The sequence below is a fragment of the Talpa occidentalis genome, unplaced genomic scaffold (genome assembly GCF_014898055.3).
Source record: "Talpa occidentalis isolate TD23 unplaced genomic scaffold, MPIMG_talOcc4v2.1 talOcc4.7, whole genome shotgun sequence".
NCBI classification, from domain to species: Eukaryota; Metazoa; Chordata; class Mammalia; order Eulipotyphla; family Talpidae; genus Talpa; species Talpa occidentalis.
Genome location: NW_023605083.1, coordinates 38,391,705 through 38,415,567, shown reverse-complemented (window position 1 = coordinate 38,415,567; position 23,863 = coordinate 38,391,705). Strand labels below are relative to the sequence as shown.

At 44.3% G+C, this 23,863-nt stretch overlaps 1 protein-coding gene across 2 annotated transcripts in view; it reads right to left on the bottom strand.

Moving 5' to 3' along the window:
* The window catches only part of DNAI1 (dynein axonemal intermediate chain 1), a 50,851-nt gene that overhangs the window by 23,006 nt on the left and 3,982 nt on the right, over positions 1–23,863 (bottom strand). For both annotated transcript variants that reach the window (XM_037493077.2, XM_037493078.2), the window contains exons 2-10: positions 10,728–10,760; positions 9,309–9,407; positions 9,025–9,105; positions 6,083–6,209; positions 5,714–5,832; positions 5,338–5,457; positions 4,260–4,319; positions 2,856–2,990; positions 114–198 (exon numbers count right to left, since the gene is read on the bottom strand). In XM_037493077.2, coding sequence (XP_037348974.1) covers positions 114–198; positions 2,856–2,990; positions 4,260–4,319; positions 5,338–5,457; positions 5,714–5,832; positions 6,083–6,209; positions 9,025–9,105; positions 9,309–9,407; positions 10,728–10,760 — 859 coding nt within the window. The remainder of the gene's footprint in view (positions 1–113; positions 199–2,855; positions 2,991–4,259; positions 4,320–5,337; positions 5,458–5,713; positions 5,833–6,082; positions 6,210–9,024; positions 9,106–9,308; positions 9,408–10,727; positions 10,761–23,863) is intronic.

Here is a 23,863-nt window from a genome sequence, read left to right as displayed (position 1 = left end):
AGGGATTATTTTTTTCTCCCTTTGCACCTATAGGACCTGTTTGAAATACTCACCTCATATGAAAGGTTTTTAATACAGGCAGTGATAGAGGCTGGCAGCCCTTCAAATCTTACCTTGAGCGACATCATCATATGTGTTCTGGTTGACCATCCGCTCCACGATTTTAGCAGCTTGGGCCACTTTGTTGATATCATCACTCTGTGGGGACACAGAGGCCACAGGCAATCATATAGGCCAGCACCTGGGAAGGTCACACCCCGAGACACAGACCAGACTTGCAATTGGTTCAGCGGTGCCTGTCTGACACCGCACACCCCAGCATCTCTGTATGCCTCAAGGCCCAGCTCACCCCATCATTGCCTGCTGGGAAACCCCAGATCACAAGTGGCTCAGGAGTCTGCACTGCCATACTTGGCCCCAGGACAGAGCCTGCTGCCTCATGCTCTTCCTTCTGATTTTATTCTGGAGAAGCGATATCTCTGAGCATAAGACACAGCAAGGAAAGCCCAGGAAGGCTACTGACAGGGAGAACAGACAAGGATAGGTGGGAGGCTTTACCAGCTCAGGCTATGATCAAGACTCAAGAGATTTCTGGTCTAGCTTATTTAGCCAAGAGTCAAGGAAGACACAGAGGAACAGAGTAGAGAGAGCCAAGTTGTGCACAGGCAGTTCAAGGCGGAACTGACTCCTAATCCAGGGCCCTGCCCACTGCTAAAACCAAAGAGAAAGTGAACTTTCATGTCAGGAAAAGTGACTCATTTTGAACCAAAAAACAAGATCATTATTATTGAAATTCCATAAATCCACAAGGTGAATCACTTAGTAGGTTAACAGAAGAGTAAAGAGTTTGGGGCTGGCAAGAAAAGGCAGGTGGGGCCTCCCTGGTGGCACAGCACATTTAGCATGGCACGGTGAAGCTGTCCGCAGCCTCTCCAGCGCCGGTTTGATTCCCAGCCGGCCAGAGAGATTCCCACATGGAGTGGCAGACCTCTCCTGTCTTGCCTGCTGCTCCCCTCAGCAGTGTATTTCGTCAGTCTGCCTGTTCTGTTCCCCGCTCTGTCTCTGGTGAATCCTCTCACCCTCCCCCACATCTGGCCTGTACCCCGGTTCTTGTATAAAAATAAAAAAATAAAAAAAACTTAAAAAGAAAGAAAGAAAAGAAAAGGCAGGTGGCAGGACTGAACCAATGAGGGGTAGGCATCCTCAGAGGGGTCCAGGAAGCCAGACCACGGTGCCTGAGGATGAGAGTTCCTGGAGTGGCAGCAGCAGGCAGTGGTTAGAAGAATGGGTTCTGGAGCCACACGGGCCCACATTCCCATTACCTGGATCAAGGGTGGAAATCTTGGACAAATACTTCACTTCCCTGAGTCTTAGAGTACGCGAGACAAAGTGGGCAAGGACAATGGCACCTGGTTGTGAGGATTCAGGGTGGTTGTGAGGATTCAGTATAATAATGCACATGGTATTATTTAACCCAGTGCCCGGTAGTGATGGTGCTGGTGGTGTCAGAGGGAATAAGCAGACCCATGTGGTGAGGGCTTATTATAAAGTCACATCTGGGGAACTGCCCTTTAAGGGTCTTTTGTCAGATCTCAAACTGATTCAAGTGTATCTCAGCAAACTGATGGAGAACATTCATCGAAGTCTTACAATCAAGTCCTCAGAGTACACCTGGTGGCCAGGCTGGGGAGGTGCTGGCTCTCTGTAGGGGGACCTTTCTTCTCTGGGTCCTGGTATTGCCAAACTCCTGATGTATTTTCAAGCAAACCCTGACCAAGGTCAATAGCCTCTCTGATGCCCCAAAGCTCTAGGGAATGGTTTGGGGAAAATCAAGGGTCTGGATAGGACAGAAACTCCATGTTTCACCTCAGGGTTTCAGTACCCAACATGATCATGATAACTGAATGCTCAATCTGTGAATAAAATTAAATTGGGGCAGTTAATGAGTTGGGGCAGTTCCTATTAAGCCAAGACAGTGAACCCTCAAACCTAAAGTATGACATGATCAGGGTCATGGAAGAGAGAATTGAGTGGAAGTGGGCACACCTCAGAGAAAGGAAATAAAATTTCCTTTAACCGTTTGACTTCTACTTTGGTGTGGAGCAGAACCATTTGCCGGCGCTGCCGTGAGCTCTCCAAGGTGCTGAACACAGCCCTCAGTGACTTGTGGACCTTGTTCCTTCCCCGCCTCACTGCTGGTCAAACCCGTCCAGATTTCCACACTGAGACTCTGGCCCAGCTTTCTCTCTGTTGAAGGGACAAATGTGGTCCTTCAGTCTTTCCATTTGCTGATCCTCCCTGTAGTGGGCTAACTCCCACGATGATCCCCAAACCTATGCTGGCTACACCCAAAGTGAGCCACCCAGTCATGTACTCTCTAATGACTTGTAGATTATTCTTCATGGTAAATCCAGCCTAAGGAGGCCAAACCCCTTGGCTTGAACTTGCTGACACCTGTGACCAACTCTGACCTGGCTCCTGGCCCTGAAGACTCACCTAAAGAATGGAGCCAAGTAAACCCGAGGACTTGAAGGTCAAGAGCAAAGCAGCTTCCCAAATCCCATGAGTCCTTTGCCCCTGGAGATGGTGCCTTATCCTCACACCCCCGCCTTGGGACACTCCCCAGCTCTTCCAGGGTGCACAGTGAACTTTCAATGAAATTCACGTCTTCTGTTATTCCTTAGCCCAACAATATACATAAAATGGGGGAGAGGGGGCAAGTGTGGAATGCCAGAGGCAGTTGTAGCTCTCCTCATCTTCCATATTCCCACAGAAACCCTCCAAGATATCCTAGGCCTGTCCACCCGGGGGTCCAGGTCTTGCTCAGTCATTCCCTGTGACAACCCTCACCAAACCTGGGACTCCATAGACATCATCTTCCTCATGGCTATCTTCCCCATTTTTTTGGCCACTGGGGTCCTTGTCTTCTCCTTCTCTTTGGTCTTTTCTTGCTTCTCGAGTTCTTCTATGTAGGCATCATAGATCTCCCACTAGGCAAGGATGAGATGAGAAGAATCAGTACAGGGCAAATTCTTCACCCAGCCATCTTCTCTTGAACTTTAGGGTCCTGAAGAGTCTATCATGTGATCTCCTGCCACAGCCCTCATGGAATCCTCTCCTTTGCCCAGTGTAACCCAATATCTGTCTTCCTTGCATTGCCAGCTAACTGCCAGCTTGCTAACTGCCAGCTCTTGGGCAGGAATGAAGGAGCTCCAGGGCACCCCTGGGCTGAGTTTATTCACCCTGCAGTTCAGGGGCTGGGTTATCAGTGAGAGAACCGTATGGTTCCAGCCTGCAACCCCCACCAGGCAGAACTTAAAGCCTTTGAACTAGGAAATCAAAAAAATGACATTAAAATAGACATTAAAAAATGTCTCCGTCTCCCCCCTCCCCATGGAGGTAGGATCAATATACTGGCTCAGGTTGATTGTCTATATTATTGACCTACACCTTCTCAGCATAAAAAGAGAAACAAAAAGTAAGGGAACACTTGTAACTAACTCTGACAGCAAGAGAAGTCAAAGAATAGTAGAAGCAGCAGCAAGGATTTGGGGCTGCCAAATGCCCCAGATCACACTGTGTGCTTGCCAGAGCTGGGCAGTCACTGCCACCTGGAGGCCAGATGGGCATACCTTACATTTAACAATTCACCCAGAGATCAGTACTCCATGCTGCAAAACACATCAACATTTATTCTTACATTCAGAGTCCTCCAGTCCTGAAAGAAGCTTGTCCTCACTTTACAGAGAAAGAAAGTGAGGTATTAAGGAGGATGGTTTGCTCAGGATCTTAACAGTATGAGCATCAGAGTTGGGGCCTGGGCTCAGGTCTTCTGGCACCAGAGCCTGCCCAAATCAGCATCTCTATACAGAGTAGGACCTGAAGGGGAAGGAGGGCCAGCAGAAACACTGAAAGGGCAGGTCAGAGTGCCGACACTTCAGAGTCAGCCATGGGCTGCAGAGAGTTCATGGGAACAAACATTCTTCCCGGTCTTGGAGGAACTTCAGAAGCCACCTGTCCACCTTGGACAGCCTGACTTTGTGAGCTTGTGGCTGGTCCAGGGCTCGCTGGGTAAGAACCTACTCTCTCATATGCCTGGTATTCAGAGCCTGGACAATGAGCAGAGACGGGGATGAGAGGACAGAATGCCAGAGGAATCTCTGACCACACCAGTCTCCCTTGTGACTGAGCAAGACAAGAATGCTTGGGGTGGGAGGCTGGAGGACAGTGATGGCTTTTAGACTGGCCCAGGGTTTCACCTGATTTGCTGTGGCTGAAAAGTTTGTCCTGGGAGGAGGTTCCATCTGACATTCTCGATCCTAGAAAACAACAACAGGAAATGCACAGAAAGCCCTCAACTCCTCATTTGCCCCAACTTATATTCCATGGGCAAAGCATTTCATTGAAGCTGAGGGAAGGGTGGGACAGAGAGCTCTTCCACAGTAAAGAAGGGCTTGGGTAAAAGACTGAATGACTCAGTGAAAGTCTACATTTTGCCATCCAAGTTTCCTTCAGAAGAAATCTAAACTAGTCAGGAGGGGGAAATGAGGCACACTTGTACCAGTTTCAGCTAAGAAAAATGCCAAGTGGAAGATGGACAGATCTGCAAGAAGTCAGGCCTGTGGTCAGCCTCCAGGCACAGGACATAGAGGTCAGCCTCTGGCAGGCCACTGAGTTAACATTCATCACCCTGAGAAGGCTTCTCCCTAAAACTGTGGTCTCTGGCTCCACCAAGGGAAAGTCCCCCTGCCCCATTATGCATCACTCAGATTGCTCGATGTCCGCATAGGGACCACACAGAGTGATTAGAAGCTGCCAACCCCCTCCCCCCGTCCCCTGCAGACCCCTATCCTCTACTCACAGGTTCATTTCTGCAGAACACTCATTACATATGTAAGCCTCTCCCCCAAAATTCTGAGGGGTTCTTTCAGCCTGTTGCTCCACATCATCTATGCTCCTGAGACAGGGAACCTTTCTAGCTTCTTCCAAGTAGTCTACCACAGAGTCTGTGAGCTTCAGTCAAAGTGACTTCTAGCCCCTGCCCCCTATCCCAGCATATTCTGACTTCTCCTCTCTTCCCCTATCCTGCTTTTAACCTCCTCTTCAAAGCCCAATTCATGTTTCAGTCGCTCAGTGGAGGGCTCCACCTCCTTGCTACTCGCTCTGAACTCCTGCCTGGGATGGCTAATAGGGAACTGAACACCTGTTCTAAGCTCTTCGAGAAAAATCCATAGCATCAGCCTTTTCACCCCCGCCATGCTGAGGGCCTGCTTCTTCTCTGCCATGCACAGCACAGAGCAGTGAAATAAAGTGGCTGGGGGGGGGGGGCTGCTCTACCCGGAGCCTGTTGTTGAAGGTCTGTGAGGCCCTCTCACTGAAGTTGAACTGGTTGGTGAGCTTTCGCTCCCTGGGCTGCTTAGGAGTCATCAATTCTTCTTCAATCACTTGTTCAGTAAACTGAAAAAAAAAAAAAAAAAAAAAAAAGACCACGGGAACAGGACTCAGCTGTGGGGAGAAGGTGGTGGGGAATCGGGAGTGGGGAGAGCTCTGTCCTGGAATAGGGTGGAAACAGAGAAGGTGTTGATGCCAGAAGTATTGGCACCCGCAGGTCTAACAGCCCTTTAGCCTTGCAGTCCCCTGCCTCTGGGCTGAGTCAGTCTGAAGCCTTGGTAACTGGAGCTGGAGGGGAGGGATGGGGAGAAATATACTGTACCTCAGCTTCAAGCGAATCTCCTTGATTCTCAGCTTCAGCTTCTGTTTCCTTGGGCTCTTCTTCTTCTTCTTCAAGGATTTCTGTTTCTGAAATCACCACCCTGGAAGATTCCTGAGAATCTTGGCAGGAAATTGCTGATGAGCACAAAGTCCAGTCCCATTCCCCCAGTCCTTGACAGGGCAGGCTGTCTTGATTCCTGCCTGTCAGACCCCACCTGCCCCAGGGTTCCCCTTGGCCTGAGCCTCGTAGGTTAGCTCCCAGAGAGCCCGCGGTTGGACTTTAGGTAGAGGTTCTGCAAAGCTCTGATACTCCCTAGAGCAAACAGAGAGGGGACCAGACTCTCGGCCTCAGCATCCCCCAGAGGCTTACCTGCTGCTAACTCATGGCGGTAGTGCTGCCGCCGACCCTCATCTGAGTCTTTGGGGACCAGGTTCCCAACCTGGCTGAAGTGAACTGCCAGCTGGTTCACAAAGCCGATAAGTTTATATGTGCCTTCCTATGAAGAGAGGGTGCTGAGTCATCCCAGGGGTCTCTCAAAAGGGCTAGAGTCAGAATGTGGTCCACTTTCATTCTTTAAGGCCTAAGAGAGTCCATTTCTGTTAACAGAAATATAACTCATCAAATATTCAATTTTTAAAAAAGATTTATTTATTTATGCCTACAAAAACTGGTGTACAGGCCAGAGGTATGGGGGGGGGGGCAGGGGGTGAGGGTGTATGTGAGAGGATTCACCAGAGACAGAGCGGAGAAGCAGAACAGGCAGACTGACTGAAATACACTGCCGAGGGGAACAGCGGGCGAGACAGGAGAGGTCTGCTGCGCCATGTGGGTAGCTCCTTGGCCGGCCAGGGATTGAACTCGTGCTGCAGTGGCTACAGATAGCTTCATAGTGCTGCGTCTTAACCCCTTGCGCCACCAGGGAGGCCCACCAAATATTCAATTAACCTGAAGTTTTCACAGCATTCCAGTTTAAAGAGAAGGCAAATGAAATGAAGTGCTTTTTTTTTTTTTTGCAAGTTTCATCAAAGACTTATTTGACAAAGAGCTGCAGTTTGAACCTAAGCTACCGCTGTCACAACCACAAAGATGAAGAGGCGGGAGAGAGGGCAGATGCGCCACCTCCAGTGTGCTATGTCCCTGCCTGGCTATCCTAAATAAGAAGTGACATGTTCAAGAAACGTCCACCAAAACTTGTACACAAATGTTCACAGCAGCATTGTTCATAATAACCAAAAGCTAGAAACTATTCACATGTCTGTAAATTGATGAATGGATAAATAAAACATGGTCTGTCCATACAATGGAATATTATTTGGCAATAAAAGGAAATGAAGTACTGATACATGTTATAGCATGAATGAACCTTGAAAACTTTCAGCATCAGAAGCCAATCACAAAAGATCATGTGTATCAACCCTTTGATATGAAATATTCAGAACAGGCAAATTTTAAGAAAAGATTTATTTATTTATGCATATAAGAACTGGGGTGTAGACCAGAGGTGTGTGTGGCAGAGTGAGAGGATTCACCAGAGACAGAGTGGGGAACAGAACAGGCAGATCTACTGAAATACACTGCTGAAGGGAGCAGTGGGTGAGACAGGAGAGGTCTCCTACGCCACGTCGGTCAGCTCCCTGACCGGGGATCGAACTCGTGCTGCTGTGGCTGCCAATAGTTTCATAGTGCTGAGACTTAAACTCTTGTGCCACCAGGTAGGCCCCAGAACAGGCAAATTTATAGAGATGGGGAGCATAGCAGTGGTTGCCTCGTGTTGGAGGAGATGGGAGTCTGGGAGTGACAGCTCAGAGGTGCAGTGTTTCTTTGGGGGGAAATGAAAATGTTCTAAAATTGACTGTGGTGATAGTTGTACAAGTGTTGAATACAGTCATTGAACTGCACACTTTAAATGGGTAATTGTATGTTATGTAAATTCAATTTCAATGGAGTTGTTTTAAGGAAAGAAAGAAACTGTTAATAATGGCTGTCTGTCTAGGAAGGGAAACAGAGGAGGGAGGAAGGTTTAATTTGCATTGTTCTTTTCAATTTTTTGAAAATTTTACCATGAGTTTCAATTATATAGTCAAAATAAGTTATATTTATATAAATATATATATTTTTTAAAAAGGTTTATTTATTTATTTATACAGCACTGGGTACAGTCAGAAGCGCGGGAGGGTGAGAGAATTCACCAGAGCCAGAGCAGGGAGCAGAACAGGCAGACCTACAAAATACACTGCTGAGGGGAGCAGTGGGTGCGGCAGAAGAGGTCTGTGCGCCATGTGGGACCCTCGCTGGTGGCCGGGGATCGAACCAGCACTGCAGAGGCTGCAGGCAGCTTCGAAGCCCAGCGCTCAACCACTGCGCCACCAGGGGAGGTTCTATATAAATATATTTTAAAAGGAACAGTGTAATGACTTTGGAGTCAGGCAAACTGGTTCAAATTTTGCATTGAATTTTCGTGTGTGACATTTGTAATGAAAATAATAATGGTTTCTGTAACATGAAAATAGTAATAGTTCCTGTATCAAAGGCATGTGAAAGGTCTAATGAACTATCACTTGTAGAAGGTCTAGGGGAGAAACTGACACTGGCATACAGCAAACACAGAACAAATGGATCTTAAAATAATGAAATAAGAAGCATATGCATTACTTCCACTTTAGCTCACATTATACTCAGAATTTCTCTACTGTCAGTCCACAGAGGATCTGGCCTTGCAATGTCTGAAAACCGTGTTGTCCCTCTGAAAGATGTGCCCTGTATGTGTCTACCAAGTGAGAAAGCACTCACGCCATGTGGATCAAAGGAAAGACCTGACAGGGTTCCTGCCTGGCTGGCTGTGTTGTCGGGAGACACTGAGAACAGACCCTGGGAAGCTTCTTCCCAGGCAGGGACACTGGGAGTTTGGGGGGTGTGTGGATAGTGAGGTGGGGGAAAGGTCAGCTCCTCATCCAGAGCGAGGATTGGACTCCACCCAGGCATCTGGCTGGAGGAACACCAGACTTCTGAAGGTCCATCAGTTGATGCTAATGAAAAACTTGCTGTACACATTAGGAAAGTATTTTTCTAACCAAATTAGTCACTTCAGGATTCTTGAAAAGAGTGACTCTGCAGGGCACTCAATACTATACAATTAGCAAGACTGCAGGGGAGAATCATAAAGAAAATTTCAAATGTCTGGAAAATTCCATGTCAAATCTCAGGGTTCCAGCCTACGTGATCTCTTGAAGAGCTGTGAAGCTTTTGCAGTGTAACAAATTATTGCCAAGCCAAAGAGCACTCAGCAGCCCTGCCCAGAGGGGTTGACTTACTTTGAAACTGTATCTGACAATGTTCTGGGGTGCATGTGGGTTGTTGGCTGTCAGGATTCGGGTGAACTCCTCCTTTAGCTCCTAAGGGAGAGGAACACCAAGAAGATTATATGTGGAGGGCCCCCAACACCTCTCCGGCCTTAGAGGCCCCTCCTCCTGCCTTCAGGGTGTCAGCAGACATCTCACCCCAGGTTCTCTGCAGGCTCTTAATTAGCGCTATGGCAGAACATGTCTCTGAGGCTGAAGGAAGGAGAAGGAGTACAGGTAGGATGCTCTTCACTCACCGCATCAGTCAACTCCAGCTGGTCAGGGGGTCTAACTGCGGCTTTGGATTGAGCCCATTCATCTGCCCCTTCTGCCACTTCGGGCCCTGCATCTTCATCCTGGAAACAACCTCATGTGAAGATCCAGAGTGCCTGGTTGGCTTATACAAATGAGCAGTGCTACAAGAAGTCCCTTCATTTACAAATCCTCCCATAAGCCAAGTTCTGCCCTGATACATAGATGACAAAATGTACTACAGGTCACTCATGGGAGAGTCCAGAGAACTGCTCAGGCCAGAGCTCTCGTTGCTTGGAAGATCAGGGCCACCTCAGCCATGGAGGCCAGGGTTTTGCTGGAATATTGCAATGGGTCTTGGGTCCCAGTAGGGCAGCCAGGAGCCAAGTGGCTCCTCCCTGCCTCCCATACAGTGTGGAAGCTACAGCCAGCAGCAGCTGCCAAAGGCAGTACTCTATGCAAAATGAAAGGACACCCAGCTGTTTTTTAAGCTGCCTCAGCTCTAATTCATTGCTGCAAACCCTCTCACATTACCTTCCCATGTGCTATCTTAAGGTTACTCTCACAGCAGTACCCTCAGTACTTGGTAACCTTAAGCCTCAGTACCATCAGGTCCTTGGAGCAAGGAAAAAAACATCAAGGACTTGAAGTCCTTCTTCCCCTGATAGACATGTTAAACATGTTGCCAAAGTGGCTCATGACAACAGTGATCAAAGATATACAATATAAAACAAGTCCTTTTTTTTAAAACTATAAACTGGTAAAAACTAAACAAACATAACACATATATAGTGTTGGTGAAGCTGTAGGAAAATGGACACCCAAAAAATAGCATAACTTTTCTAAAGAGCAATTTGGCAATATTTATCAAAAACCTAATATGTATTTATACTCTCTGACCCAAATTTTTATGTGAAGGAATTTATATTAAAGAACAAACCAAGGATATGCCCAGAGTTTAAATGCATGCATTTTTGTAGGAGGATTAATCATAATAATGAAAAAGAAGAAATATTTAAATGTCTAGCAATTTCTTCAACAATGTTGAGCAAATTTTGGTCTGACCTGAAGGAACATATGGTAAAATATTATGCAGGAACTTTAAATGATGCTATAAAAGTGCACTTATTGGCAATGGAAGGTACTCTAAATATATTATGTGAAAAGCAGATTATAAAATAACATACAGTTTTGATTCCATTTGGAAATAAATACTTGTGATTTTTATGTACGTATAGAAATATCTGGGAGGATTAAACACCACACATTAGCAGGAAATTTCCTGGGGTGGTAGGGCTTAAGGGTGATTTTAATGTTCTTTTTGCTCATTTGAATCTTAAAAAATATATAGGTAATGTTTTCAAGAGGAAAAAAAAAATGCCATTAGCTTCTTGCTGAGAGATTGTGGTGGTCTCAGCACTTACTCTCTTCCTGGCTCCTCTGCTCACGCTGATGCTCTGAAACAACATAAACAGAAGGTAAGTCATAAGTGAATCACCATGGGAATCTCAGAAACAGGACTTCAGGGAGGCTTCCGCCCACAGACTCTGCAGACAAAGGATGCTGAACTTTCCCAAGTCTCAGGAGCCATTCTCTTAGGGCAGCTTAGCCCAGTCAGAGATCCTGTATCTGAGGCAACCCCATTCCAGTGTCCACGGCACTGGCCCATGGAGAGCTACCTGGTCACTCAGACTGGGCATTTCTTATTGTCATTCGTTTAACAAACATTTGTAGAGAGTATATTCTAAGAGCTCCGCTCTGTGCTAGACATGAAGTGGATTTCTGAGGGCGGATTATATTCATAAACACTCATTTGGGACGAATGTAAGGTCTTTATGAGCAGGTACTTTGTTTTGTACACTGCTATGTCTCCAGCATCTCGAACAGGGCTCACAATATACCAGGCAATCCAAAATACTTATTGAACAAATAAATGAAGTGCCATCAAACCCACTAGTACTCATAACCCTGAGAAAAATGTTTTTCCTCTTTGGGAGTCAGTTTCCTCATTGTTAAAATGCATAGGACTGGATCCGATGATCTTCCAGGTCTAGCATGCTAAAATCTTATGCTGCCAAGGGCAGTATGCTCAATTCAACTTGATAAGCCTTTGTCGAACATCTATAATATATTTTTTTAAAGATTTGTTTATTTATTTATTTATACAAGCACTGGGTACAGTCAGAAGCGCGGGAGGGTGAGAGAATTCACCAGAGCCAGAGCGGGGAGCAGAGCAGGCAGAAGGACCAAAGTACACTGCTGAGGGGAGCAGCGGGCGGCAGGAGAGGTCTGCGCGCCATGTGGGACCCTCCTCCAGTGGCCGGGGAGCAGCCGGGGATCGAACTGGCGCTGCAGAGGCTGCGGGCAGCTTCGCAACCCAGCGCTCAACCGCTGCGCCATGTCAGGCATGCACCTAAGCAGTGGGACAAAGATGAAGGGAGATTCCTGTGTGCTCAGGGTCCACGGGGATGAGATGAGTGTGATCAGCGTTGTCTAGTCCTCACTCACTCACGCAGCCCGTGTTCCCATGGAAGCCTGCTCTGTGCCAGTAGTAGAGGCATGGGGGCTCAGTGTGCCACGAGCGTGTCTAGAGGCATGTACCTAGGCAATGTGGTGATTTCTTAACTGGGTATCAAAGGACAAGAATGGGTTGTCCAGGGTGGAAAAAATGTTTTTCAGAAGAGGGCTTTTCAGAAGGAGAAAACAGCATATGCAAAGGGACAGTGACCGAGGAAAATGTTCCACAACACAAACCAAAGTCCTGTGGTACATATACAGAACAATTAGGTATTTCAGATGATCGAGCTAAAGGGATATCAGGGAAGGCTGAGGGGCTCTGCAAGGGGGTGGGGGGCTCTTGGAAGAAGCTGGCCTAGAGCACTGGAGGGGGTCAAGGCAGCAGGGAAGTCACAGGGCATGTGTTGGTGGCAGCGTGGCACACTGGAATGAGACCTGTGTCCCTAGCTCTCATTGACTGCTTATGTGATCTCGGGGATGGCTCTGGGGCTTGAATTCCCTAATGCAAAAGGGGGGAGTTAAGCTAGCCGAGCTCTTTAGCTCTTACATGATAGGGTCTGTGAGAGAGGCTTTGATGTTCTTCTCTCCAGAGGGAGAGAAGAACATGTCTCAGCTTGGGCTGGGATTGCTGCCGGTAGGGCAGGCAGCGGGGTTCAAATTTCTGCCAGGTTGCCAGGGTTCCCAGCGATGGGAACCCTTCTCTGAGGCTAAGCCATATGAACCACAAAGCGGCTTTCCTTTGAAGAGCCTCTGATCCCTTAGGTAACAGGATGGAAGTGTCACAATGTCCAACAGCTTTCTGGCCCACAACAGAGCACTGGAGGGCCAATCCCAACCCAAACTGCCAGCGTTAAATAGAAAACAAGATCCAGTTACCACTGCCCCCTGTAAATATGTCTGTAAAACATTTATCTGGCAATGAAAGAACTGACAAGGCAATTTGAGTGTAATTGTTTTTGGCAGTTGGAAATATTTCAATTAACACACTATAAAAGCCACACTATAATAAATGCAAAACAGGCCAATGAAATCAGCTACAGCCCTGACTTCCCAACCATGGCAAAGGAGATTGAATGTCAGGCTGCCACTTTGGGCCCTTGGTCTTCCAGGAGGAGAAGCCTGAGACGGACAAGCCTGAATTCCGAAAGCTTTTGATGGTTCCTCCCAGAAGCCATCAAACCACAGAAGAAGAAAGTGCAAACGCCCTCAGAACACTATCATCTGGCCCCAAGGCTCCGTACCAGCCTGCTCTCCCACCCCTGCGCTTTGAGACACAGCCCAGCAAAGCTACTCACATTTCCTGTGCTTGGCCTGCGCGCTCTCACCTCTGCACCTTTGCTGTAACATCCCTCCCGCCAGGAAGAGCCATCTTCCCTCACACGCTCTGCTCTCACTGTCCCCGCCCAGTAAAATACTGCCCAACTAGCCTCTGCAGGGCCTTCAGCTAATCCTGACACCGTGCCCTCTTTCTCCTATCTGCCTTTCCTCAGTTTTAGCAAGGATCGGCCCCTCCTCGCAGCATCACCACGCCAGAGGATGTTGTGAGATGAAGGCTCTTCAGACACGGCCTTCAGACACTCTTGCCTCTGGGTTTGGGTCTGTCAAAGGGGGTAGTATTCTGAAAAGAAACGTAACACTGCGGTGAACACTGGAAGGAAGCTTGGGGATTCCAGCAAAGGAGGTCCACCATTTTTATACTGTTCACCAAAGAAGGTCCTCTTCTCCTGACTAGGTAGGTCATTCTATTTGGTCAAGGGAGGCTATCTATCTACAGAAGAGTGAGGCAGAAAGAGGAAACACTCCACCCCTAGATCACTGCAGCCAAATTGAGGCTGGTGACCAATGGCCTAACATCTCCCAGCCTGACCTCCTTCACAGTAGAGCCTTTTTCGATTCTCATTGTTACAGATTTTAGTGTGAGTGTCCCAAGGGCAGCAACTGTCTCATTCACCTCTGGATCACTTGTATAGAGTCCAGCTCTCTGGTGGATCACTTAGCCTCACAGTGGGTACTAGTAACAGTTCAGCTGTCTTGTGATCCCTTCTCAGTTCTTTTGCCATTGCTGAGGCCTCCGTCCCTCCTTCTTGAAACTTCTCCACCTTCATTTTCATGTCACCAACCTCTCTAACAGCTCTTCCTCAACATCGTTGACCACTCTACACCCTCCTCTTGGATGGTCATATCCCACCTATAGCTTCATCTTCCACCTGAAAGATATTTCTGTAGCCCAGACTTTCTGAAACCTCATGCTGAAATTCATGACAGAATACTGAAACTCAAGAGCTTAAAAATACTCCTCATTGTGTTCCTTTTCACCTTAGTTGCTATATATATATATATATATTTTTTTTTTTTTCCACCACAGATTTCACTTCCTCCAGTATTTCCTACTTCACTCCAGTGTATCACCATTCATTCAGTCACCTAGGTCGGAAATGGAAGTCATCAAAGACGTTTGCCTTTTCCTTGCTCTCCATTAGCATAATATTTCAAAATCAAACAACTCTAGCTCTCTAATATCATTCTTAATTATCCTCCCCACTTACACCCCCTTAATTCAGGATCTTATTGTTCTTTCCTAACTACATTTGAGCTCCCTGACTCCGGTTTCTCTCAACTCTAATAATTATATCATTATCATCATTTTCAGCTATTGAGCACTTACTCTGGGCCAGTCATTTGTGTACATTATCTCATTTATCTTTACAACCACCCAGTGGGGTAAGGAGCTATCATTATTCCTATTTTATAGATGAGGACACTGAGTCATAGAAAGCTCAAGCAACTGACCCAAAGGTGATAGGTTTTGAATGCAAACTCTTAATTACTATCTTCCTAAGACATAGATCTGATTGTCTCACTCTCCTTATTTAAAACCTCTGAGGGCTCCCCAGGAGCCATGAGTTGAATTCCAAGCCCTCTAACATGGCGTACACCCCATCTACTCTTCTCCTCTTAGAGTCATGGTAGAGTGTTTTGAAAATGAAAATTCCGGTGAATGTAACAGATACAGACATTCCCTACACTTAGACCAGTTTTGGTATGCGACCCACTGAACAGCGCAAGCAACCCATTTGTCCTTGAGCATATTTTAGGGGTTGATAAAGAGATCAAAAACTCTAGCTATTTCTATTTTCTTTTTTTTTTTTTAATATTCCCCATACAATTGCAACCCCTCCATTCTGACCCCAATCCCTCCCCTCCCGCCCTCCACCCCCCAAAAAGTGTCTCTGGTTCATAGTTTTTTGTTGATTTTGATTTTCACTTTCTTATAGTTATTCATTTTCCTGGTCCCTTATTTAAGTTTTCTAGATTACTGCTATGAGTGAGACCATCCAGTACTTTTCTTTTTCTTTCTGGCTTATTTCTATTTTCTTTTACGATTTCTTTCTTTTTTTAAATTTATGCATCCAAGAACTGGGGTATAGGCCAGAGGTGGGGGGTGGGGTGGGAGAGGATTCACCAGAGACAGAGTCGGGAGCAGAATAGGCAGAGTGACCGAAATACACTGCTGAGGGGAGCAGCGGAGCAAGGCAGGAGAGGTCTGCTGTGCCAGGTAGGCTAGCTCCCTGGCTGGGGATGGAACTCATGCTGCAGTGGCTGCTGATAGCTTCATTGCGCTGAGACTTAACCCCTTGCGTCACCAGGGAAGACCCAACTCTAGCTATTTCTTATCATGAAGAATATTCTAAAAATCAAGCATTTCATCAGATACACTCATAGAGCTCAGATGTGGGCTTTGAAGTCAACCAAAATATTGGGATTTTGGTCTCTACTCTGTCAGCTGCTAGTTCTGTGACTCAGTGCAACTTCTCTGAACATCAGTATTCTTTTTTTCTTCTTAATTTATTTTTGTGTAGAAGAACTGGGGTGTAGACCAGAGGTGCAGGGGGTGAGAGGATTTACCAGAGGCAGATTGGGGAGCAGGACAGGTAGATTAACTGAAACACACTGCTAAGGGGAGCAGCAGGCGAGACAGGAGAGGTTAGCGCTCTGGCTGGGGATCATAGCAGTGATAGCGCTGAGACTTAATCCCTAGGCCAGTAGGGAGGCCCAGGATTCTTCTTTTAAATGGGTATCACACTGGTGTCCTCTTAGACATCCCTAAGCTTATATTTAAAAAAGTGAATGCACATAAAGTACATAGCATGGCGCCTGGCCAGAGTTTGTGGCCCCAAAATGACAGCTGGCAGCATTATATTTCCATTTATATGTCCTGCTCTGCCCTCAGTCACACAAGAGTATGGCCCTTAGCCCACAGGAAGCACTCCCCCTAGGGATGACTAGAATCTCACATCTCCACCAATGCTGAGATATGTTTGTTCCTGGAAAGAGGGGCTCTTCGAAGCACACAAACCCACAGTCGCTGCATCCTCCTTCCTGGGGCCCAGGAGACTTCGTTTACCATTTCGGTTGTCTTGGTCCTTATTTTAAAACTCACTAACAGGTTTCCATTAAGCTAAATTGAAACTAAATACCTCACCAGCTTGCAGTTTCCGTTTCTAAAAGAGTAAAAGCTCTCGGTCCCAAAGGAACAGTAATTCACAAACAGATCTTCCGCTAGCTATACTGACTGCATTTCAAATCTCTGAGCTTAGTCCTTGTCCAAAGTACACACAAGGCACTCAATTAATGTAGCTGAAAGAGATTTCAAAATTTTGAAACACCAGATGAAGTGTAACAGGCTCTATTGTACTCTGTTGTGGGACTGCTAACACAAACTTTTTGTTGGGCTGTTTGACACTATCTACCAAAAATTAGATATTTTTTGGTTTTATATTTTATTTCAGTTATTTATTTTTATTTTTCAAAATAGATTTTTACTGAGGTTACTTTGGTTTATAACATTACATAGTTTTAGGGATACAGCATAATAATCTGACATCTGTATACACTATACCATGATCAACATCCAAAGTGTAACTTCCATCCATTAACATACAGTTGAGGGCCTCCCAGGTGGCACAGCGGTTGAGCGCTGGGTTGCGAAGCTGCCCCCGGCCTCTGCAGCGCCGGTTCGATCCCTGGCCACCAGAGAGGGTCCCACATGGTGCTCAGACCTCTCCTGCCGCCCGCTGCTCCCCTCAGCAGTGTACTTCGGTCTGTCTGCCTGTTCTGTTCCCCGCTCTGGCTCTGGTGAATTCTCTCACCCTCCCGCGCTTCTGACTGTACCCGGTGCTTATACAAATAAATTAATTAATTAAAACAACAACAACAACATACAATTGACCCCTCCCCCCATTTTACCCACTACCATTTACCAAAAATCTACCAAAAATTTAAATGGAAACACCTTTCCACTCAGCAACTCAACTTTCTTCACTATCACACAGAAATCTGTGTGTATACGATTACTAGCTGCAGCATTATTTGTAATATATTTTTAAATTTAATTTTTAAAAAAGATTTTATTTATTTTTGTGTAGAAGAACTAGGGTGTTGATCAGAGCTGGGATGGGGGTGAGAGGATTCACCAGAGACAGAGTGGGGAGCAGAACAGGCAGATCTACTGAAATACACTGATAAGGGCAGCAGTGGGCCAAACAGGAGAGGTCTGCTGTGCCATATGGACTAGCTCGTGGGCTGGGATAGAGCTCAGCCATGTGGTGGGCAATCGCAGTGGTAGTGCTGGGACTTAACCCCTATAAGATATTAGGCATATTTTTAAGAAGAATGAGATAAACTTTTATATATTGTTATAGAAAGCTCTCCAAGGTATTTTGTTAAATAAAAAAGTAAGTTATATGAATAAATTCCCCATTTGGCTTACTTTAAGAATAAATGTATATGGGCCTCCCCGGTGGCGCAGCGGTTGAGTGCTGGGTTGCGAAGCTGCCCGCAGCCTCTGCGGCGCCGGTTCGATCCCCGGCTGCTCCCCGGCCACCAGAGGAGGGTCCCACATGGCGCGCAGACCTCTCCTGCCGCCCGCTGCTCCCTCAGCAGTGTACTTCGGTCCTTCTGCCTGCTCTGCTCCCCGCTCTGGCTCTGGTGAATTCTCTCACCCTCCTGTGCTTCTGACTGTACCCAGTGCATGTATAAACGAAACAAACAAACAAATAAATAAATAAAATATGCCTCTATTAAAAAAAAAAAAAAAAAAGAAAAAAAAAAGAAGAATAAATGTATATGTGTTTGTGTATACACACAAAATTTCTGGAATAGACAGAATCTCTTGACTATTGTTTGGTTCAGGGAATATGACGGGAGATTGTGGGGCGGGGGACCAATAGTGTTCATCTTATTCTCATTGTTATGGTTTTGACATTTTTAATATGAATTCATATTACCTTTACAATTTAAAATGCTAATTAAGAATTTAAAAAATCAGCAAAGTTAAGGAGGTTTTTCTTTCCTATTAATGCAGTGTTAGCACTGTACTCACAATGCAGGAAAAATAACTACAAGACAAGACTCATGCATCCCTGGAAGCCCAGGAGGTTGGAAGCCAATTCTAAGGGACCCTTCTCAACTAAGGCTGCATAAGGGAGGGTAGGGGAAGTTTCAAATACTGGAACTTTAGAGTAAGCTTTGGCTGGATGCCTAACTCTGGCATAAATGAGATCTTAAGCAAAATATTTCATCTCTAATCCTCATTTTCTCATCTGTAACATGAAGAAAAATATTAGTGCCCTCCTTAGAGTTGCTGTAAATATAAAATAAAGGACACCCAACTCAGAGTCCAGCACTCAATAAGTCCTCAAGTAACAGTGGTAGCCTTTGTGGTTGTTATTGTTTTATTGCTCTATCATGGTTTTCCATGCAATTGAGTCCCATAATGAGGACATTAATTGAATAGTTGAAAAGTACTGTCTAAGTCCTAAGAAGTCTTTACTGGAAAGGAGCCTACAAATCTCAGGTGTTCCAATAGAGGAATAACAACATTTTCTTTCAATTAAATAGGTTCCACAGCAACCTAAGTGCTCACTGATAGAACACTGGATTAAGAAGATATGATATATCCACACACAGAATATTATTCAGCCATAGGAAAGATCAACTGTCGCCTTTTGCACCAAAATGCAAGTTGGCTGAAGGAATTATGTGCATCAAGGCAAGTGAGAATGACAAAGACAAATATTGGACAACTACATAACAAATGATTTGACATATAGGTAAAATCATTATCAAAATTTGTGGACACCAATAAAGCAAGTGAAGTTTCTGAAGTAAAGAGAGAAAGGTGAGGGAGAAAGGGTAAGTGGAGTCTGAGGGATGGTGGATAAATAAACACATGCACAAAACATGAATAATAATGATTTTTAAAAATTTCCATTTTTATATCATCTTTCATCATATGATTGTTTTCCTTTTTTCTGGTAATGTGAAGACCTTGAGCTAACTCTGCACTATTGTGATAAAACCTCTCTTGGTTTAATACATTCTTCCTTTTTATATTACTCAAACAGATTTGCTAATATTTTGCTGGATTTTATTCTTATATGTCCACAATGGATATTGGTCTAACATCTCCTTCTCTTGTAAAAGCTCTGATTTTATATCAGGGTTGTGCTGGTAGCATAACATGACTTGAGACTTTTCCCTTCTCTGTTTTCTGAAAGATTTTGTGTAAGATTTATTTCTGGCAATTTTGATACAGTTCATCAGTAACACCACTTGAATCTGGATTTTCTTTGTAGATTTTGAATTATGAGCTCAATTTCTTTAATTAGGTATGGAATCTTCATATTTTCCATTTTTCTTATATCAGTTGAGGTAAACTATATTTTTCAAGAAGTTTGTTCATACCATCTAAGCTACTGAATTTATTGCCATAAAGTTGTTGATAGTATTTCTTTATTATTCTTTTGCATGTCTGTAGATTCTGTAGTGATGTCTTGGTTTTCATTCATGCTATTGGTTATAGTGCTTTCTTTTTACCTTGATGAGATCTGACTTTGCTAATTTTCTCTATTGTTTTCCTTGCTGTTTCTATAAAACAATAAGTGAATAAATCAATAAGATAAATGGAATTGATGAAAATAAATTTTGGCTCTATTGTTTTCCATTTTCTTATGATAGAAATTTAGAACATTTATTTCTAAATGATTTATTTAATTGAAAAATTAGAATTTGTTTTAGATGTTCAATCATGCCATTTAGTTTATTCTGTATGGGGGGTGTGGGGGGGCTATTTATTTTTATGGATGTTAAATTGGTTTACAACACTGTATATGATTTAAAGGTATGGGTTCACCCCTGTCAAGTGTTGTTACCTCACCACACCCACTACCAAGATGCTCATAGCCCTCCACCATAGTCCATAGTGCTTCTCCCCAGAACATTGATTTTAAATCTTTCTTTTTTTCTAAAATAAACATTTAAAGCCACACATTTCCATTAAGCACAACTTTAGAGCATCCCACAGTTTGTGATGGTATATTTTCATTGTCATTAAATTAAAATATTTTTTAAATTTCCAATGAACTTTTTTTTTTTACATAAGGGTTATTTAGAAGTGTATTCTTTAACTTTTAAATATTTGAGGATTTGTAGGATATTGCTATGTGTTTTATTCATTTATTATTATTATTATTATTTTAATTTATTTATGCATAAAAGAACTGAGGTATAGGGCAGAGGTGCAGGGGGTGAAAGGATTCACCAGAGATAGAGAGGGGATCAGAACAGACAAATCTTGTAAAATAGAGAAAGACCAGAGTGGCCATGATAAGTTAGAGACCCAATAAAGTTAAAAGGGATTTGAAAAACTACCGAAAAATTGGTTAATGGGGAAATGAGAACAGAGAATGAAAAGCAGCTGTGAGTAGATATAGAGAGGCTATGAGAGATATGGAAAAAGTAATTAGTATCTACACCTGTTTCAGAACCAGAAGTTTTCCAATTCCAATTCTAGGCTATGTGTGTATTTATAATACTCACTACAACCCCCCACATACCCCTCCTCCTCCCCTTTCACCCACCCCTCTTTTAGTTGAGGTAACTTGAGTGAACCTCTGTTCTTTGCAATTTAAAGAACTTAATTAAAATATATGTGGTGGCACAAGAGGTTAAGACGCAACCTATGAAGCTGTCCTCAGCCACTGCAGCATGAGTTCGATCCCCAGCGAGGGAGCTACCCACATAGTGAAGCAGACCTCTCCTGACTTGCCCGCTGCTCCCCTCAGCAGTGTACTTCAGTCAATCTGCCTGTTCTGTTCCCCACTCTGTCTCTGCTGAGTCCTCTCACCCCCTACCCCAGTTCTTGTATGCATAAATAAATCTATCATATATATTATATATATATATATATATATATATATGAGTTAGAGTTTGCAAGACCCAAAAAGTATTGGAGGTAGAAGAAAGACTTGGGCATTGTAGACAGAGGGAACAAGATCACTAACATAGATATGGAGGCTTGGAACCACAGGTCTATGCTGCAGACTTTTCTATCCATTTATATTCCGATTTGTTCCAAAGCAAGATTTCTGAACGAATATATAAAATATGGGAAAAAATAACGAAATGGGAAAATGGATGTGAAGTAAAAAGAAAACTAGGAAAATTAGCTTAATACTTCACATAATTATTAACAGAATTAGGCTGCTTAGCGGGGATAAAAGGGGTATAAGCTGCTGCTTCTGGTGGCCAGAAAGAAAATAGTGTTCAGAGTATTGTATTACATATCTTTCGTCATTCATTTATTTGCTCATCAACGAATTCATTATTCATTCATCCCCTATTTATTAAACATGTACTATGTGCCATATCCCAGGATGATAGCTAAGGAAGAACAAAGGTTGAGCTGGTCCCACTTTCAGAGTTCTCAAATCTGGGAGGTAAGTTTATGAAGGACATACATACCAGAATCCAGTGACTTCATGAGCAGGGCAAAGTGTTGTGTGACACAAAGCCATGAAATCAAAGTTTGATTGACAGCTGTGTTCTTTGATTGTTTGTTCCTTCCAACTCTGTCAGTCCTTAGCTATTGGGAAGATTGAACCCTTCATACAAATTTCTAACTGGCAGAAAACACTTTTGTGTGGTTCACTCACGGCTGGAACCAAATTACTCTTGAGCATCAGCTTGCAGGCTGCAAAGCCCAGGGATAAGCACAAAAGCTCTCTGCCATTATTATTCGAGTACCTGGCGTGCACTGAGTATTAACAATGTGCTAGGCTCCACCATAAACAGGGGAGGAGACCAACTTCTGGCCTCAAATGCTCACAGCTGTTTTGTAATCTGATAATTGTGCATGACAAACCTCAGACCATAACTCTGAAAATAGCATGACTGTAATCATAACAAAATGGAACAGCCATTGGCAAAATTTGTTTTCTAGTTATCACTTCCAGAAGGAATTCCATAACACTAAGGGAGAGAAGAGAAAACTCTCAACTTCCTGCCACTAAACTTCTAAATTATCATCACATGTATCCATCCCTTCCTTCTTTGTCCTCTCCTGTTACAAAGTGTTCCTTCTCCTGTCCACAACTGATCCACTCTTAGCTTCTCAGACTTCCCTCTAGTCATTATTATGTCTGTCTCCTTCATCTTCAATTTCTCTCTCTATGCATGGGTCCTTTCCCTTGGTATTCAACATTTTCAGATCTTTCATCTCTTAAAATTCCTGATTTATATGGTTTTTACTGCCATGTAAATAGCTCAGTTCAATCTTTTACCTCTGAAATTGTTTTTCCAAGCTCCCAAATGACTTCCTCATTATTAAATTTAAGGGTTATAGTAGCCCTCATTATCATTGGCCCATTAGAAGCAACATGCGATATAGCTGACCATGTACTCTATAAAACTCACTATAAATACACTCTTTGGCTTCTAGGACATTCTTATTCCTTGTTGTTTTCTAACTTCTACGACCACTCTTATCCTATAGTTTGGACTCTTTTTCCTCTGTCTAAACCTTAAAAGTTGCTGTTCCTCCTAGAAGTCTTCCTCCTAGCAGTTAGGAGCTCCTACCAGTTGCTTCTATACCCTATGCTACCTCCCCAACCACATTCCATCATTCATTCAATAATCAGTCCATTGAAGGCTGTTGACCTGATGGGCACTGTGTTGGGAGCTGAGAGTACAGATATGAACAAAAACATCCATAAGTCATACTCTTAAGGAGTTCATAGTCTAATGGGAGCGGCATATAATAATCAAGTGATTACACAAATAGTGAGCAACTACATATGATGCATACGATGAAAGAAAGGAACAATAACAACAAGACTGTATTATAGAGGAAACTTAATCCTATCTTCATTAACAGGACGGGGGCGCTGAAGTGAACTGAGGGGATTGATATGTGAGGTGAAATTGTAGAAGTACCTGTGTGAGGAAGGGTGTGAAGATAGAGCAGACAGTACATAAAACTAAAGTAAGTGTGGCAGTGACAGGGAAATAGTAGTACATGTTAAGGCTTAGAGACCCAAGCAAGCATCAACCTACTCATGCCCTGAAGGGTTATTTAAAATTTGGCCCCTCCTCCCCTGGTAGCGCAGGCGGTTGAGCGCTGCGCTGTGAAGCTGTCTGCAGCCTCTGCAGCGCCTGCGAGGGTCCCACTTGGCGCAGCAAACCTCTCCTGTCTTGCCCGCTGCTCCCCTCAGCAGTGTATTTCAGTCAGTCTGCCTGTTCTGCTCCCCGCTCTGTCTCTGGTGAATCCTCTCACCCTCCCCACCATCTGGCCTGTACCCCGGTTCTTGTATAAATAAATAAATCTTAAAAAAATAAAAATAAAAATTTGGCCCCTATTCTAACAATAATGGAAGTCATGGAAGGTTTCTTAGTGGGGGATGACATAATTAGATAGACAGTTTGAAAAGATCGCTTGATGCAGAATAGAGAATGGCCTAGAAGGGGCATGCATGAAAGAGGGGAACACCAGCTACAAGGCTTTTGTAGCCCTGTGGGTGAGAAATAACTGTAGGTTGGGTTAGGGAGGTGGCAAAGAATAAGAAAAAAGTGGTTTGATCCAAGAAATATTTGGGAGGTAAAGAGGCAAAAGTTCGTACCGAAGGCTTGAAGAAGATAACAGATAAGGATGACACTGAAAAGAAAAGTCAGAACGTGAAGATACCTTCTTACTTTGCACATAAAG